The sequence below is a fragment of the Leopardus geoffroyi genome, chromosome B3 (genome assembly GCF_018350155.1).
Source record: "Leopardus geoffroyi isolate Oge1 chromosome B3, O.geoffroyi_Oge1_pat1.0, whole genome shotgun sequence".
Classification (NCBI taxonomy): Eukaryota; Metazoa; Chordata; class Mammalia; order Carnivora; family Felidae; genus Leopardus; species Leopardus geoffroyi.
The window spans coordinates 123537546-123556406 of NC_059337.1; the positions used below are offsets into that span (position 1 = coordinate 123537546).

Consider the following 18861-nt stretch of genomic DNA (forward strand, 5'->3'; position numbering starts at 1 on the left):
GTCTAAAACTCCTCTGTATTGACTAAGATCCAAAGTCCCTAACTGTAATTACTTGGTCTTTTATATTGGTACCTCTCTGTATTCCTTTAGTGTTAACTTTACCAATTCCAATCTTTATTCTTGAGCTCATATGGACCCACTAGACTGGTTCTCACCTGAGGTGGTTTATTTTTGTATTTTGTATTTTTTTTAACTTTTTTTTTTTTATCCTCCGACAGGCATTTCGCAATGTCTGGAGACATTTTTAGTTGTCATGACTAAAGGGAATGCTATTGGCACCTAGTGTGTGGACGGCAGGGCTACTGCTAAACATCTTACAATGCACAAGGCAGCTCCCACAACAAAGAGTTATCTGGTTCAAAGTGTCAGTATTGTCACAACTGAGAAATTCTGTTCTACTTTAGGACTTTGAACTCCCCCTGACTGTTTACAAGATGCTGTGATATGTGATTTTATTCCATGCCCTTGTCAACTTTGCCTCCTAGTACATATGCTGTTCTACCAACTGGAATGCCTTCCCACTTCTTTTTTATTGTTCACTCTCATTCTTTTTTTTTTTTAATTTTTTAGTTTATTAATTTTGAGAGAGAGGAAGGAGGGAGAGTGTGCATAGCAGGGAAGGGGCAGAGAGAAGGAGAGACAGAATCCCAAGCAGGCTCCATGCTGCCAGCACAGAGCCCGATGCGGGGCTTGAACTCATGAACCTTGAGATCATGACCTGGGCCGAGATCAAGAGTCAGAAGCTTAGGGGCACCTGGGTGGCTCATTCGGTTGAGCATCCGACTTGAGCTCAAGTCATGATCTAGCAGTCGTGAGTTCGAGCCCCATGTCCGGCCCTGTGCTGACAACTTGGAGCCTGGACCCTGCTTCAAATTCTGTGTCCTCCTCTGCCCCTCTCCCACTCATGCTCTGTCTCTCTCACTCTCAAAAATGAATAAATGTGAAAAAAAATTTAAACAAAAAAAAAGATGCTTAACCAACTGAGCCACCTAGGTGCCCCTGTTCACTCTAATTCTTGAAGCAAGTTATACCCCTCCTCCTTAACAACTCTAGGCAAACACGAAGACATCTGAGCTGAGTTCCTGCAGCACTTTGTTCATTTTTTAGTATAACAATTTACCTGTTTGTGTCTATAATTCCATTTTACTGTAATCTCATTAAAGACAGCAGCTCTGTTACTCCCATCCCCCAGTTCAGCACAGTGTCTGGCATATATTAGAGACTAATCATTGAATGAATGAGCAAATATTATTGCAAGCAGTGGCTATATTTCTCCTGGTTAATTGTGTTGTTTAATTTTTATAAATTAAGTTACATTTTTAATTCAGTATGAAAAACTATATAAGAGAAAGCTGCATGACTTCTTTGAATGAACATTTTCTTAAAAATTATGTATGTTATAAACCAGGATTTCTGTATCCCGTTACCCTTCCTTCCTATCTTCCCTCCTTATTAATACCAAAAAATATGCACATGTACATATATACCTGCTTTTCTTTTCTTTTCTTTCTTTTTTTTAACGCTTATTTTTTATTTTTGGGACAGAGAGAGACAGAGAATGAATGGGGGAGGGTCAGAGAGAGAGGGAGACACAGAATCGGAAGCAGGCTCCAGGCTCTGAGCCATCAGCCCAGAGCCTGACGCTGGGCTCGAACTCACGGACCGCGAGATCGTGACCTGAGCTGAAGTCGGACGCCCAACCGACTGAGCCACCCAGGCGCCCCCTGCTTTTCTTAAAGTGAGAAATGACCATCAAAATTTTTGTCACAGCTTTAGAGTGCTCTAGCTGTTTGGAGAAGAGAAGCCAGAATGACTGTATGTAATGTCAGCATTATGTTGAGAATGAAAAGTTAGTTCTTTTCAGCCTTGTCCACAAGAGGGAGGATATTGCCCTACATCAATTTTGTTGATTCCCCAGAACTGTTGGCTACTGTTGGGTCTGCTTGGAGCTAGAGATTTATGTTGTTCCTGCTGTTGCAAAATACAGAATTAGAACCTGGCAGGCATTCCTGTATAAATTTGCACACTGTTTAAGATCAGCCCAGTTTGGGTGGAGAGGAAGCAATCTGTGTATTTGGGAAGTTTTGTCAGAATAAAACACACTTAAGGAGTGTGTAAGGCCAATAGCTGCATGAATGAGCAGGAGGGTGTCTTGAAGGTACAAAAAGAGAAGAGGATGAGGGGGGTTATTATTTAATGGTACTTTGCTTACAAGGTTGGCCAGAAGAATATAAGTGGGAGAATGGTAGGGAAAAGTTGCCTGCCAGAAGCACCCTCTTTCAAGGTAAACAAAAAAGAGTATACCAGTTAAATAATCATTAGCCTCAAGTAAAATTCAGTTTCCTAAATCTCAAAAAGTAGGAGAAAGATAAATGATTTGGAAACAAAGCCAAGAGGAATGGCCAAACAGGATGAGCCTGCCAACCCTGCCTGTGCTCCTCAGGTATAGTATTACTTAATTGATAAAAATATTGAAAGTTATCCCTAATATTTTTATAGAGGGAAAAGAAAAAGATTGAGTAGATGTTCTTATCTGGTCCCACCTGAGTGAAGAGTAGTAGAAATGGCAGTGGGAGGGAAATATCTGTAACAGACCCAGACAGTGGGACTGAGAATAAAAAGATAAGTCACCAGGGCTAAACAGATAAGAAGTCCTAATGCTTCCCCTCTACTGCCTTGGGATACACTCTTTAACCAGATGGGGTGACTTCTGCTCCAGGAACTTAAGGTTCAGAAATGAGAACATAGTCTTGGCAGCTAAATGAAGATTATGTCCAGTCTTGATTGAGCTCTTTATCACTCCCCTCATTTTGTTCCCGTATTTTACCATCTCTCAAGCTACAGAAAATAACTCCATAGAACTAAAAATATGAAGCCATTCAACTGTAGTTGACTCTGGGAATCAAGTCCCTGAAACTATGTCTGAACAATTAGAAACTGGACAGAGCTCACCTGAGTATGAGCCGGAAAGTCAAAGACATGACAATGCAAGTATAAAACAGCAGAAGAAATAAAGTAAAATAAAACAAAGGAAGCTATATACATTAGAAAAGTCTAGGAATTTGGTCTAGAAGAAAATAAAGGACCAAAGAATTTCCCATGAGCTATATTCTGTAGCTCATTTGCACTGTAGAATAACTTTAGAAATTTTAGTGGCTCAAGAATTTAAGGAAAAGTTTTAAAACAAATTAACTGAGTGAAAGGAAGAGGGAGATTATAGATGGAAGGGAGGAAAATGTGAGAACCAAAACAGTGCAGTCACATGACTAATTTGACAGAAGGGACAACTTCCAAGTACTAGTCCCTGGCTGTACATGAGGCAAAATCTTACACTCTCTGAACTGTGAAAGAAGTCTCCAATTCACACACATCAACAGAGAAAGGATTAAAATTAACTGACTACAGAGACATAAGTATAGGATTTGACCAATAAGTGGCTTATCTTGGCCAGGGATAATACCTGCCAACAATAGGAAGGCACGCTAAGAGATAAAAATGGGGGAAAACATCTGAGCAGGGAAATCAGAGCTGTCACACCGCCATGAAAATATAAATCACGAAATTCACTCAGCCAGGTCATTAAACAAAGAAACAAATGGACAACAAGAGCTAGCCCTGGTGGTGGTGGTGGGTGGGAGAGTGGAGAGCAGGACCTAATCTTGCTATAATCCATCATCTAAAATGTCCAGTTTTCATCAAGAAGTTGTGAGACATGCGTAGCGGTGGGAAAATGTGACCGATACACAGGAATATATGTTGGCAATGGAAACTATCTTTGAGGGGCTCCAGATGTTGGACTTAGCAGACAGCCTCCATGGAAGTTATTATGTTAAATATGTTAAAAGGATTAAGAAAACTATGCTTAGAGGCTTAGAGGATTAAAGAAAAGTAAGATGCTAATGATTCATCAATTATAATGATGTAGTAGTATTATCATTACAATTATTGTTTGTGTGTGTGTGTGTGTGTGTATATATATATATATATATATATATATATAAATTTTCAACTTCTAAATTTCCATTTAGAGATTTTGCATACATACTATATAAATTTGGAGTTGAGAAGTGCAGTGACCCAAAGAAAATTCCCTAGAGAGGCTCAACAATAGATTTGAGTCAGCAGAAGAATCCGCAAAGTTCAAGATAGATTAATAGAAATTATAAGTCTGAGTAGAAGAAAAAAAATGAAGATCAATGAACAGAATGTCAGGAAAATGTGGGGGACTTTTAAATGTCTCAACATATGTAAGATGGGAGTACAGGGACGAAAGGAGGGAAAAAGGGACAGAAACAAAATATTCAAAGTATTAATGACTGAAAATTTCCCAAATTTGATGAAAAACATTAGTCTCCACAGCAGAGAAGCTGAATGTACTCTAAGTAGGATAAATTCAAAGAGTTTACATCCAGGCCCATTGTATAAAACCAATGAACACCAAAGACAAAGAAATCTTGGAAGCAGCAAGAGAAAAATAAATGACCCCTGTGTATAAGAGCACTGCAGTGAGATTAACAGCTGATGTGTCTTGAGAAACAGTGGAGGCAAAAGACATGACAGCATTCAATGTGCTGAAAGAAACAGAAGTGTCAGCCAGGATTTCCATATCCAACAGAGCGGTCATTCAAAAGTTAAGGCAAAATAAAGGCATTCCCAGGTAAACTCAGAGAGTTCACTGCTAGTATACCTGCCTTATGAGAACTACTAACTGCTTTAATTCTTCATGCTGGAAGGAAGTGACAGCAGACAGTAATTTGAATCTACATGAAAAAAAAAAAAGAGCTCCAGTAAAGGTAATTATGTAGGTAATGATAAAAGACAGCATAATTACCCATTTCTTTTTCTTTTTTCTCTTAACTGATTTAAAACACAATTGCAAAAAACAATATCTATAAAATTGTACTGTTGGGCCTATAATGTATGGAATTGTGATATATTTGACAATAAACCGCAAATGAATGAAGCTATATTGGAGAAAGGAAATGACAGCAGATGGTAACTTGAGTCTGCAAGAAGAAATGAAGAGGGATAGAAATGGTAAATAATAAGCTTAATTAAAAAAAAACTCTATAAATATAGTTGAGCTCTTCTTTCTTCTATTCGCTTTTTAAGAAGGCATGTTTTTAAAAAGCAATCATGATAATAGAATATTTTTGAGGTTCTAACACATATAGACATAATGTGAATAACAACAACACAATGAGGAAGGGAAGAGTGTTGTGGAAGAGTAGAGTTTCTATATCTCACTGGAATTAAGCTGAGTATAGATATGAAGCATATTTTGATAAGATGTATATTGTAAGACCTGGCGCAACCACTAAGAAAGTAGCTCAAAAATACAGTTAATCGTTAAAGGAATGAGTGTGCTAGGATATATTAATTTAAGATGAAAGGGGATAGTAAAGGAACAAAGAGGCACAAGATAGGGAAACTGTGTAAGTACCATTATGTAGGCATCCCATCATGTGACCTCTTAAAACTCATTAGACCAACTTGTTTCAGATTGAATAACTTCCTTATTCAGGCCTATTTTCTTGCCTCAAATAATTATTGTATTCATGGTGGGTGCTCCTTGTGTTTGAAATCTTTTAAGCAAATTAATAAGAATCCTGGAATGGATTTTTTTAGCTGATTCCTACACTAAATTTTCTGCTTCATCACCCTCCCCTTAAAAATATTGGGTCGATAATAGAACACACAAAGACACACACCAAGGTACACATTGAGATACATACTTTATTTGGTACCATTAGCTGTTTAACTGCATACTTACCTGATGCTCCCTGATACTACCAATACTGACATAAACATGCATTCATTTCGACCATGTTCTGGCACTACACATATCCAGAGGGGTAAGCGATCATTACTTTTGGATGGTATTTAAGTTGAATACATCAAAACAACCATTTTAGGGCTCACTGAATACTCTAATGTCTCTTAAAAAGGAGTGTACATATGTATGTAGGTGAGTATAGTAGAAGGTACATAGTAACAGTGATTAATAGTGTTCTTAATTACACAAACACACAAAGAATTGTGCATATTTATATGTAGCATATTTAGAAATGGATGTATTATCTATGTTTATATAATTTTATGTGTTCATAATTAATATACAGCTTTAAATAATGACGTGTGTATGACACAAACATATACACAAGGACACCACACTCTACCATGAGGCATTGTAGATGTGCTTTCAGTGCTTAGGAACATGGATGTGTTCATGGCAGAGCCCTCTGACAATTGGGCGGAATGGTTAAGGATATAGCTGTGAGAATCAAACTGCCGGTGTTCGACTCACAGCTCTACCATTTGTTATCTGTGTTACCTGGTATCTATAAAATCTAATAATGATATTTTCTTCTTTGTGGTGTTCTTATAAGCATTAATTGTCTTAGTGCATGTAAAATTCTAACAAGCACCAGGCAAATGATGAGTTCTCAATCAATTTTAGCTATCATTATTGATCTTTTGATTCTGCTCTTCCAGGAAATAAAATAGTTTCTTTCGCATCTGGACCATGTTATGTTTCCCATCTAAGAATGCATCTTCATCATATGTCTTTTATTGTGGCAGTGTCTGAAACTGTCAAACCTTTATTTGTAATCTTAGGGTTTTCAGATTGTTATGTACAGCCATTAGCATGTTGTGGGTATTACCCAGGTGGTGGTTGCTTCTCGGGAATAAGCAGGTGTATTTATATTGCTCGTGTAAATCGGGTGGTGGTATGATGGTGACATAGACTGTTTTGAGTACCTTCCATGTAGTTGGGCTGGTATCTTCCTGATCTGGTTTTTTTTTTATACATAAAGGCAGACAACTTTTGTCTCTTGTTAACTGTTAGGTCCACAACACTTAGAAGAGTGCCAGGTACACAGCATCAGAAATGAATGCATCATGGTACTTCTCAATCTAAAACCATTCACTTCCCATATCTTCCCAAGTCCATTGATTTTATTGTAATATCAAAGAACAGTTATATAACTACTTCTCAAAATATGCTTGATGCTTTTGTTAAATTTGATAGCTTGTTTTTATCTCAGAATTCCCCTTCTTTCTTTCCTTTATGTATACAGATGCTATTTTATCTGTGACAAATCTGATGCCATCACCTCTTTCATTACAAACCCCATTCATCTACCAAGAACATCTCAGACTCTACCTTATCTTCTCTACTCACCTGCATACCACAGTCTCTGTGTGGCATGAATGCCCTGAATGCCCCTGGATTTATAGATATTTCCTGGGTCGGTCATTTAACCGTTTGTATATTCTAGTACAGTTACTTCCACAGGCCATGTCTCCCTTCATAGCAGGGTCCTTATCTGTTTCACTTTTGAACCCTCCATAGTACATGTAGGTAGGTAGCAACTGTTTGGCAACAGTAAATATTTAATGAGGGCCCAGTGAGTGCTGGATACTGAGCCCAGTGACAGGTTGGCTTCATAGGAATGTGAGTGATTATTTCTGTGTTCTCTAAAAATATTTGCTAAATGAACGATTGAACAAATGCACATTTTGAGCAGCATGGTGTTGTAGAACAGGTCCTGGCTTTGGTATTGGACATACTGGCTTAAAATCCAGGCTGTCTGACTTTGAGATGTTAACATCTGCCTTCAAGACCCTTGGTTTTCTATTCAAAGTAGGAATGATAGATCCACGTTGTAGCATTAAGTGAGATGATAACATAATGGGGTGGAGTGGGAGGAAGGGGGCTCCTAATCAAAGTGCTTGGATCAGAGAAGCATCAGATTGGGTAGAGTTCCTTCCTCATAAGAGTGCTATTTGAATAAAATGACTGACTGTCAGGGTGTCATTATTTTTGTTGTTGTTGTTCTAGCTCTAGTTCTGTAGATCCTCTTTGATTGGGTGAAGCAAACTCGTATAGTGCCTGGCCACTAGGGCTGTTACAGGACCAGACCTGGGCTGCTGCTCTTTCCTCCTAGAAGCTCTGGCAAATGTCTGTTTGCTGTGCTGGTTAAAAGTTGCTGTTTTCCTCCTGTTCTTCATGAAATACTTCCAGGAGTCTAAGTTTTGTTTAATGCATTTTTGTTTTGTCTACAGCACGTAGAATTAAATTATTACTATTTGTGGGGGCATTTATACATTTACAAAACATCTTCATATCCATTATTTCATTTGGCACACTTGCTAAGTCTGTGAACATGGTAAGGCAGTGACCAGTGCCACTGTATGCCTTTTAAAGGCAAATAATGAAATAGAACCTCAGAGTTTAAGTGGTCTGCCCAAGGTCACATAGGTTAAAAGTGGCAGCACTGGAGGTCTATCCAACACGGGTCACCTGACTGCAAATTTGGTGTCCTCTCCTCCCTACTCTACTTACCCTGGAAGCAAAGAGAAACTCTGATATCCTTTATCCTGACATTCTCCTCCATTCTTCTTTGCAGAGGCGTCCATCTTGAGCTATGATGGCAGCATGTACATGAAGATCATCATGCCCATGGTCATGCACACTGAGGCAGAGGATGTGTCCTTCCGCTTCATGTCCCAGCGAGCTTATGGGCTGCTGGTGGCTACTACCTCCAGGGACTCTGCGGACACCCTGCGTTTGGAGCTGGATGGGGGGCGTGTCAAGCTCATGGTTAACTTAGGTATCGTATGAAGTACCCTCTGCCACTTCGTTTGGGCTTGTCTACCCTTTCTTTTCTGATTTTCATTGGTTTGATTGAATTCTTTGTTTGTTTCTTAAAAGTTAGCTGCTCACCTCTTGTTTAATAGATCAAGGATAAAACCTAACAGCAACAAACACCTTCTCCTTGTTTCTGCATGAGGTTTTGATGTCAATTTCTGGTTTCTGACAGTGGTGGTTTTTTTTTTTTTTTTTACTAGATTATTTATTTTTTAAGTTTCCTTTCTTGGTTTTTTGGAACCGTTTAGCTTTGTGTAAAACACGCTACTTTGGTCCATCTTTTGATCAATCACATTGCCATTAAGTCCAACTCCTTGGTCACCACTCAAAACAGTCAAAGCTGAAGGCAGAGATAGGATAGCAAATGGAGGCAAAATGGAGGTTGGGTTTGAGAGAACTAAGCTTTGTGAGTAGGATGAGAGCTGCATTGTTTCTTTATCTACGATGACTATTCAAATGGGGAATTCTGGTGGCACTGGTATCTCTTCATACTTTAGCCTAGTGGGGAGGACAAGTCAGATTTTTTTCTGATGTCCCATTAAAGAAATAATCCTATAAGTTTATAGAGTCTCTGACACGTAGAAGGAGAATGTGGCTCCTGATATGTATCCTCTTCCTCCTTCCTGACATTCTTACCCATTATCTAGCAGCCCCTTTTATAAAGATTGTCCTGTCACACTGTTATTCTCCAATTTATCTGCCCTCCTCATGTAATACATATCAATTTTTCCTTAGTATTTAAAAATTATGACAGTTTTAAATTTGCAGCTTTATTGTTCTTCCACTGCAATTACATGTAACATATACTTTGGAAATTCCCCTCCTGATGGCCTCACATTCTCTCCTGCTACTGACCTTCTTGACTGGATTCTAATTGATCTTCTATGGAGAATGGGGACCTCTTGATTTCTGGAAGGAAAGAAACCAACCTCATTTCTACTCAGTAGAAAGTCAGTGCCCTATGTCAGCAGGATGAGTAGTATGGTTGAGTTCAAGCTTCCTAAGCTATGGATTTATTTGAGTATATAGTATATGTTTGCATACAGAGCTCCTTCTTAAAGATTCCAGTGGAATGGGTTGTCAGAGGCACGGAGAAGAAATGATGAACAAATATACCAGACACAAGACCATATAAAACCTTAGATGGCCTAGTGGGAAGGTGGGATTTGGAATCCATACCAGTCTTACCTGCTGTCAGGTCAACTGGTTGTACTTGGAAAATGCCTACCCTACAATCCTAAATATCTCTAGGACACAGAGGACTGTTTTGAGCAGTGGCTTTAGTTATGTCTTTTTTTTTCCTTCCAATTTGCAGCTTTTACAACACTATGCCCTTTTTCTTGTCCAATCTCATTTGATTTCTGTTGTTAGTGTGTCTCTTGGGTTTTTTTTTTGTTGTTGTTGTTGTCGTTGTTGTTTGTTTGTGTATGTGTGTGTTTGGTTATTTTTTTTTAATTTTTTTTTTTGCTGAATCTATGTGTTCTTGAGTTTTTAATTCTCCCCACCATCAACCATGGTAAATCAAAAGATGGTATTCAACCCTTCAAAGGCCCAAAGCCTGCGGCCCGCATAGCAAACAGCCTTGAGAACAGAGTGTACTGAGCAGCCTGCAGGGGCTGGCAATACCCCTGTCCCTTTCACCTTCCCTTCCCTACACCATCCTCCCTACCCCCATCAAAGAAACAAAAGAGCGTGTATGACCTAAAACCAACAACCAGTAGCTGATTGTCTACTTCTCTGAAAAATAGCAGAAGACATTTTGAAAAAATAAAAAAAAAAACAAAAAAAATGAACATAATGACTTTTAAATAGCTTACAGAAAAATATGACAACAATTTTTAACTCTGCATGTTTCAGAGGAAGAGAGAACCATATATATAAGGATGATTAGCCCCATGGGGCCCTGTGGAAATGTATACTGTCTTTAAACAGAAAATATATTTTTCTTCTTAGATGTTGTTTTATAAAGATGAGAAAGCCAATGGTGGTAGGTCTCACATCTTAGGAGGAGACATGGGGTGGAGGAAGATAAAAAGGGATGAGGAAGGAGTGGACAGATTCTCTTACACACACACACACACACACACACACACACACACACACAATCAGAGGTCCCATGTGTATTCCTAGAAACCATTATTTTTCTATTTTAAACTCTGCCTCAACTATGAGAGAAGTGCTTCTCAAGGAGACTACTTGACTTCTAGCATACACTCAGTCTAGCTCCTCTGAGGTACAGATATCTTAGGCAAAACAGAGTAGGAGAACCTTGTGCTTTTCAGAAGCAATAGTGACTTCTTTTTCCCCTGAAGAGTAGGATTCACCACAATGACTGGTTTGAATTTCTTTAACTTTCTTTCAAACCTAACTTGAAAAACCTCACTGAAATTCCCTGTGCTTATGTATACAAAACTGTTCACATCCATGCTTCATTTAAAGGTTCTTCTTACCTTCCCTCCCCAAATATACTCCTTTATGAATGTTTTCTCTCCTTATTATGAATTTATTTTTCCCTTTTCATTGGAAGAGGGAAAAAAGCATCTCTAAGTAGGGTTTGCATTCACATTTATTCCACAAGAATTAAATTCAAGCTGATCAATTTGTTCACCATTTCAGTTGTGTCTCTTTTCTAGCATATGCTCAAGTGATATTACAGTTTATTTCAAATTGGTCACACTTATAAGCGCATAATATAAAGTCTAGTATGTATATATTTCTCTGATGTAGTGTATCCATCTCCTAAATGTCAAGGAGACTAGGCTTTCCTGAGGGTCTTGATCTCTGAAGACAGCCAGATGTGGTAATAGCTGGTGTTGAAAAAGGTCCTACAACACTGCACATTTTTAAAAGTTGAGAGATTGGCTACTGATCAATCATATTTTGATCTCTTACAATTAAAACATATAATAATTTCATTATCATAGTATATTTAAAGATTTAAAAACCTTGTTTCAGTAACTTTATGAGATAAATCATGCAAATGTTTTTATGCTTACTTTTACAGATGTGAAACAAAGAAATGTTTGACTTTTCAAAGCTAACATAAAAAGTTGGCATTGGAGTTGAGCCTAGAACCTGACTTTCTAAAATGCTGGATCAACATGGGTTATCTGTTATCCCCACAGCTCAATACTGTGGATCAATGACGTGGTGGTCTTGATGACTGCTTTTGTGATGGTTACCTTTTAAGCATGCACAGAGGGAATCTTTTTTCCTTAGTATCTGGTTTGAATTGAGCCATATGGCTGAAAAGTCAGTCAGTATTGACACCTCATTTGTGGCCCTTTAGAATCCTCAGCAGAATGCCAGCAACGCTTCTTCAGTGGTGGAGGCTCATAGGGAGGCTCATGCAGTTTGGTTAATTGCATTCCAATTCTCCAGATGTTCTCTCTGGCAACAAAGACTTATTGACTGCCATTTACTCTGTACATTGTTGAAGACACATTCACCTCTTCTGTGCTCTCAACCCAAAGCTCATCAATCTAGAAAATAATTTCTCTTCATTTACTAAAATAAAATAGAAAAACCTAAATTAAACATGAACAGCACAGACATACACAGACATGCATATACCCCTCAGATACCTTGCCAAGGCTAAGGCAGAGGTAGAACTTTGGCTGCTACTGAAGAGAGGTCTAAAGGATGTTGCTTTCCCAACCCAGTTCCCATGATTCACTTTTCATTAAAAAATACACCCTCACTATCAAGACCACCTTCTCAGAGCCTATGAGCAAGGCACTGGGGTACATATTTTTTTCCCCTTGAACTACTTATTCAAGTAAAGAATCAAAATAACCCATCCCTTCTTGACTTAACCAGTTGTCTACCATCTTGAAAGCTCCAGTTCCTCACATTGGTTTAGAGACACCATTCAGTTCATGGAACCATTTGAGTGTAGCCAGCACCTCTCCCTAAACCAGGTCCTTGTCTAAGAATACAATCTTCAACAGCATACGAATCCAAAGAAGAGAACCACTTCTTAATTATAGTTCTCAGGTTTGCTGCTTTAGGCCCACTCTTTCTTTCTCTTCCCTTCTCTCTTAAGCGTGTGCATACACCTGTTTCTCCTGTCTCCTTAGTACATCAGGAAGGGACATCCCTCCAGCTTTGTCTGATGGTAGGTGCAACGGGTAGCGGAAGCCCCACCCCTTCCTCCCTACTTGCCCTCCCCCTTCCTACTCCTCACCAGGGGCATGGCCTCCTCTGTTTGGTGATCGTACCGGTTGCTCCAGGGCTGTTTGCTCCCACTTTTCTGTTGCGGTTGACGACACATGACAAACCTAACCGCACGAAACCAAACCCAGATTTTTCTCAAGAGATGTTCTTCTGGGGAACAAATAAGCATCCTGCCTCCTTCCTCAGAATGAGTGGGTGTCATATATTTCTCCTCTCTGGATTGCACACAGTTTCATTCTGCCCTGTCCTTTGCCACTGGTTCCTTTTTTACTTGCTTTCTTAAAATCGTTTACTTTGGGAAATTCAAATGGTGGCATTATCCGTAAAGAGTCCTCCAAACTATTGGTTCAACTTTAGGCAGAGGAGCTTAGTTTCTAACTATTTTTCCCTGTAACTTTTTTTTTCCTTTTCTTGTTTTACTTCTACTTTTTAGTATCTAGCTTTAAACTAATTGATATTGGAATTCCCACATGATATATCAAATTTATCTTCAACTGGGCAACTTTGTAACAATTAATCTGAGACATTTTTTAACCATTCTACTTAATCCCCTACCAATAAACATTGACTCTACTCAAAACCTTTTGTGCTGGGTGTCCACGACTCTAAAGACATACTAATAAAAGGATAGATACTCTGATCTCTGGCATAGGATACCCTGTCTGGTTACCAGCACTGGAAAATTAGCCACCCTTTCTTCCCTTTCCTTCCCATTAAACAATAAAAAAAAAGAATTTTCTCCCCTCAAGATGCAGAATCATAGAATGAAATAGGTAGGATGTCAAAGGTGCCTGAGACCTCCTCCCCATATACCTGTCTCGCCTTCTCCTTGAATGCTATAGGCACGTGATTTAGTCTGAGCATTCAGGCAGGAAGACGGAGATGGGCTTCATGAGTGGGTTGGTCTGGGAGCCTTTGAAACAATAGCAGAGAAACCAGTCAATTGTATTACCATCATACAGCTCCTTTTACCCTACACCCAACCCCACCTCTCTAAAATCTGGGATGGGTGTTTGTGCGGTTAGCTGTTTGCAAGTGGCCATTTTATGACAGGAAATGACCAGGTGGTATTAACCCTTTCCTTATATCTAGGGATAATGGCAGCTCTGCCTACGCAAATTTTTAGAGCATCTGGGGCCCAAGCAAAGAAGAGGGTGGCGGGAGTTTGTTTTTAGAAAAAGAGAAAGGGTTAAATACTACACTGAGAAACTTCATGAACAAATCTTTTAAAAAATTAATGTGTCAGATTGGTAATATATCTTTGGAATACTAATACAAAAATTGTGTCGATGCTATTTTTAAAGACAAATTTTGAGAAAAATCATTATTGGGGCAATAGAATATAACCTGCATTTGGTGGGGAAATTTTTGCATCATTTTCCAAGTTGAACAAAATTAATATTTCAAAGTTCAGGTTTGAAATACTTTATATAAATGAATAGGTTTTTGAAAAAAAAAAGGAACAGCATATTCGGTGTCTATTGTGGATATATATGTATATCAGTATATATCTCTATACATATGTGTATATATATATGTGTGTGTGTGTATATATATATGTATCCAACTTTACTAAATAATATACTGTACATATACACCCACCCTTAAACTTGTACATACTGTATATATATAAAATGGCCACATTTCTTGCGTGTGTCTGTCCCCGGAAGGGTGGACTGATTGTTTTTGGATGTCTGCAGCTGTTACCTTGAAGGATGCGATTTCATCTTTCATTTATTTTTCCCCATCTAGACTGTATCAGGATAAACTGTAACTCCAGTAAGTTTTCCCTCAAGTTTCATTTTGTTCTTAAAAAAGAAAAAAAATTGGCTTTATTTTGTTTACTGTTTTATGAGCTGTTTTTTATTTGAATTATTTTATGTTCTGACTATGGAGTTGTGGGGGTGGGGGAGCTGGGGTTGACCAGATGAAGGGCTGGTGAGGGTAATGGGCTGAGTGTGGCTCAGGGCTTGGTTTCTGAACTGGGGCGGGTCCTCTCTTCTTTCCTTGCATTTGCTTTTTATGCAGAAAAGGAGGAAAGGGCACCTGTATAAGCAAACAACTTGAAAATGAAATAAATGGTAATTTGTTGTTTTTGGGAAATAATCCTCAAGGGTGGACCAAAAAAAAAAAAAAAAAAAAAAGTTAGAGCAACCAGAATGCACTTCTCCACTACCAAAAGCTTCAGAAAATAACGGCAAAGTTCATGACCCAGAAGGTGACTGCCAACTCTGACGTTTCTTTCCTGGCATTTATCACTGTAGGGATTTTTTTTTTCTCAGAGGGTAGGCAAAGCATTGTTCTTGGTGATAATGTAACATTTTAACCAAAGACTCGAGACACAGTCTGGCTCTTCTGAATGAAAAATTGCAGCCTATTATTTTTACTTTACCCCATTCAAATATTCTGGTTCTTGAAGAAGAGTGTTAATGAAGTGCAGGCTGAATATTACTTACGTGTTTCTTCTTCTGCCTCACAAAGGAACGTTAACTGGAGTCATGAGGTAGGAGAATAGGAAGAGAAAGAGGAAGGATGGGCAGAAAGAATGTTTAGTTGATAAAATAAATAAAGGAAGAAATATATTTTGAGTCTTATAGTATATCAGTTAAGACAAATAACTAAGGTAATTAGGGTACTTAGCTATAATAAACAATCCCAACATTCTAATGGCTTGACAAAAGAAAGATTTATTTTCTTGTTCAGGCAGAATTCAATGCCAGTGACAGCTCTCTTCAAAGACATAATTCAGGCATCTAGGATTCTTTTATGACCTGGGTCTACCACTTTGGAGTTCTTCACTTCCAGCCATATCCATAGGGTAGAGAAAAAGAGCTTGGATGGTTATGCATTGTGTTTTTATTGCCTTGCCTGTAAATGATGTACAGTATATCACTTCTGCCCATATGTTGTCAGATATGACTCCATCCAAAATGCAAAAGGAAGTTGGGGAATATGGTTGTCCTGTGGACCCAGGAAGACAAAATTAGATTAGTTCAGCATCTAACACACATAATTCTCAGTATTATCTCTTAATTTTTTGCTTCTTTCCTTACTAGGGTCTTTCTGTAGGAAAAAAATAAAAAGGAAATAATTCAACTTTTATATTTACTTATTTGTTCCATCACGTTAGATATTTTATAGGTGCTACTAGTTTAATCCTCTTTCTTGGGAGATTATTTCATCAGGATGACAAAGTAATAAAGTCCAAATCCACTTTCTTTTTGTCTTTTTTTTGGGGGGGGGAGGGGAGGGAAATGTTCCATGTAAATTAACAAAAGAAATATAAAAAAAATCGATATAAACAACCACTTCCTAAAGTAGAGTGCTTTATGCTTGTCTTGGCGTCACTTTCAGCTAATTTAAGCAGTGTCCTATTTGCTGTGTTTAAACATTTCTAATTAGCCAGAAATTTCTCATGATATTTAGATCATTAAAGGCCTAATTGAAACATCCTTTTTTTCTAAAGACTGGTGTTTTCTCTTTCTTTTAAGCAGCTTTATTGAGATATAATTTCCATACCACAAAAATCATCCACTGTAAGCTTACAATTCAGTGATTTTTATTAAATTTATAGAGTTGTCTAGATACCACCACAATCAAATTTTAGACCATTTCCATCACTTCCCCAAATTTCCCTCCTGTCCCTTTGCAGTTACTCCCTGGTCTTACCCTTAGCCCCAGACAACTACCAGTTTGCTTTTATCTCTATAAATTTGCCTTTTCTGGGCTTTTCATATAAATGGAATCATATAATATGCAGTCATTTGTGTCTGGCTTCTTAAAAAAACATATATATACATATATACATATAACAGAAAACAAAAAACATATATATATGTACATATATACATATAACAAAAAACCATATATGCATAAATGCATACATATACACATATATATGTATATATATGAAAAGTTTTTTTCATTTGCTTAATATTTAGAAGGAAATAAGATGGAGCTGAGCATGAAGTGGAAAAATCTCATTCAAGGTTGAATCTGGCACCTTCTGGCATAGATGCCTATTTGCAGAACAGAGAACTGAGGTAGTTATTTGATCAGAATATCAGGATTTGCTTTTTGTGCTCTATCCAGACTTTATCTTGTAAGTAATTCCACATATTCCATCTGATCAACCATGAAAAGTCATCGTAAGACAAGTTGCAGAATTCTTTCTTCTAGGAAGACAATACCTCTTCTCCAGGTCATATATGCTAGCAGGTTTTCTAAACCTGATAAAAGATTTTCTATTCAGAGCCACCAAAACTATCACTGAGGGGAAATATGTCAGCAAAGATGTGTTCCCTACTTTGATCACAGTATAGAAAGAGTATAACTAGTTTTAGTTCAATATTTAGGTAAAGAGCCAAGATTGGATTTTGGAAATCAACTTTGAATTCTTAAGATAAAGCTTTAACATACTAAGGAAGTTAATTTTGGCTTGAACATGAGAGAATATATAGTGCCCACTAACTGAACAGTGGTTGAATAGAAACAAAGGAAAATAAAGCGTGAGTCCTTTAATCTAAGCTCTTTAGTGCTGAGGCATGTAGATGTGTACTGAGCGTAGTGTAGAGTCACAAAGTAAGAGTGTTACATTTTCTTAAAGTTAATTTTAATTGTTGATTTGGAGTAAAACCTTGAATTGAAACTAAAGTGATATATTATGCAGAAGAATGCAAATAAATGTGAATCCTATTTAGTTCATGAATTTTATGTTATAAGAAAAACTAAGAGTCAAAGACATGTCATTTTTATTATGTATCTTCTCTTTTCCATTCCTGGCATTATTGGCACTTGGGTGGAAAAGTACGAGAAGGCTATGCAACTGAAACTGGTACAGGTAATCAGAACTCCTAAACTCCTCTCCCTGTGGACTAGATGTCAGAATTCATAGTTCACTCTATTATAGGATCTCAAGTTGTTTCCGTGATAGGCGTGCAGATCTTTCTTCTTAAGCAGTTTTTGGAATAAGATTGATTTGTATCCTGAGTTTGAGAGAGAGGAATTTTCCTCTTTTCTCTCAGTCTTGTCTCCAGGTGTCATTTCAGTAGAAGTCAGAGGGTGTTATTGCTTACAATTCAAAACAGAGTTTCCCCTTACCCCTTGAAGGGACATGCTGAATCAAACTTTGACCATGTTTGAATGTGAGGTCGTGAACTTTTGCAGTAATTCTTTTTTTTTAGAATGCCTGTCCCCTGGAAAGTCAGGTAGGATACAGAATGACATCATCTATGGGATTTTGTTTTTCTTCATCTGCTGCAAAACATTTGGGGAAATGGCTGTTTCCAGGGGTTGGTGTAACACCCTTTTTAATGGAGAAAAGAGCATGGAAAAGAAGGATGATCTAGTATAAGGAGAAACATTGGGCCAGGATAGAGGACAGTGATCTTGAGAGAAAAGCCTCTTCTTTTGGACTTTGTTGGCTGGTCCTTCTGTCAGTGACTTTGGCCCACCTCCATGCTGAGGGTTTCCAAGAAGAAGAAACATTGTTTTTAAAACAGCTTCTCTGCCTTCCTTCCTTCCTCTCTTTGTCTTTTCCAATTCCTTGTCTTTCCACCTGGTATCCGTGGATATACTTACCATTACTCATTCTAAATCCTGCTACCCCTGCTTTCCAAATCCTCCAAGAATACCACATCATAAATTCTTCTCTGGCTTCTATCACCAAACATATATTAGTGTACGAATCAAGGTCTTTGGCTGAAATTGGGACATTGTTGGATTTGGTTCAGTTGGCTGGATTACTCAAAAACATAGAAGGAAATTCCAGCTTAGAACATACTTTAAAATGCAAAAGATCAACAGAGTTGGCAGCCATCATGGTGATTGAACTGTTGGGTGGCCTGAAGCACTGCTAAAGAAAACAGGGATGCTTTCTGGGGAATTTCTGGAGGAAATCACCTGTTCCTATGGTTCCAGTTCTTTGAGGCTGGCAGCACCCTAAGAACCATGCAGTTTTGAAACAGGTATGGACTTCTTATTGGTCTCATGGATGTTTGCTCAAATCAAAGTATGGAAAAAGGTTTGTT

The 18861-nt window shown here is 38.0% G+C and overlaps 1 protein-coding gene across 36 annotated transcripts in view; it reads left to right on the plus strand.

The window, feature by feature from the left end:
- The window catches only part of NRXN3 (neurexin 3), a 1571803-nt gene that overhangs the window by 594035 nt on the left and 958907 nt on the right, over window positions 1–18861 (plus strand). For 25 of the 36 annotated variants that reach the window (XR_006705193.1, XR_006705194.1, XM_045451709.1 and 22 more), the window contains 2 exons: window positions 8415–8618; window positions 14585–14611. Coding sequence is in view for 33 of the 36 variants with exons in the window: in XM_045451709.1 (XP_045307665.1) it covers window positions 8415–8618; window positions 14585–14611 (231 nt within the window). In the remaining 3 variants the exon portion in view is untranslated. The remainder of the gene's footprint in view (window positions 1–8414; window positions 8619–14584; window positions 14612–18861) is intronic. The other 11 variants (XR_006705195.1, XM_045451714.1, XM_045451717.1 and 8 more) reach the window with 1 other exon arrangement.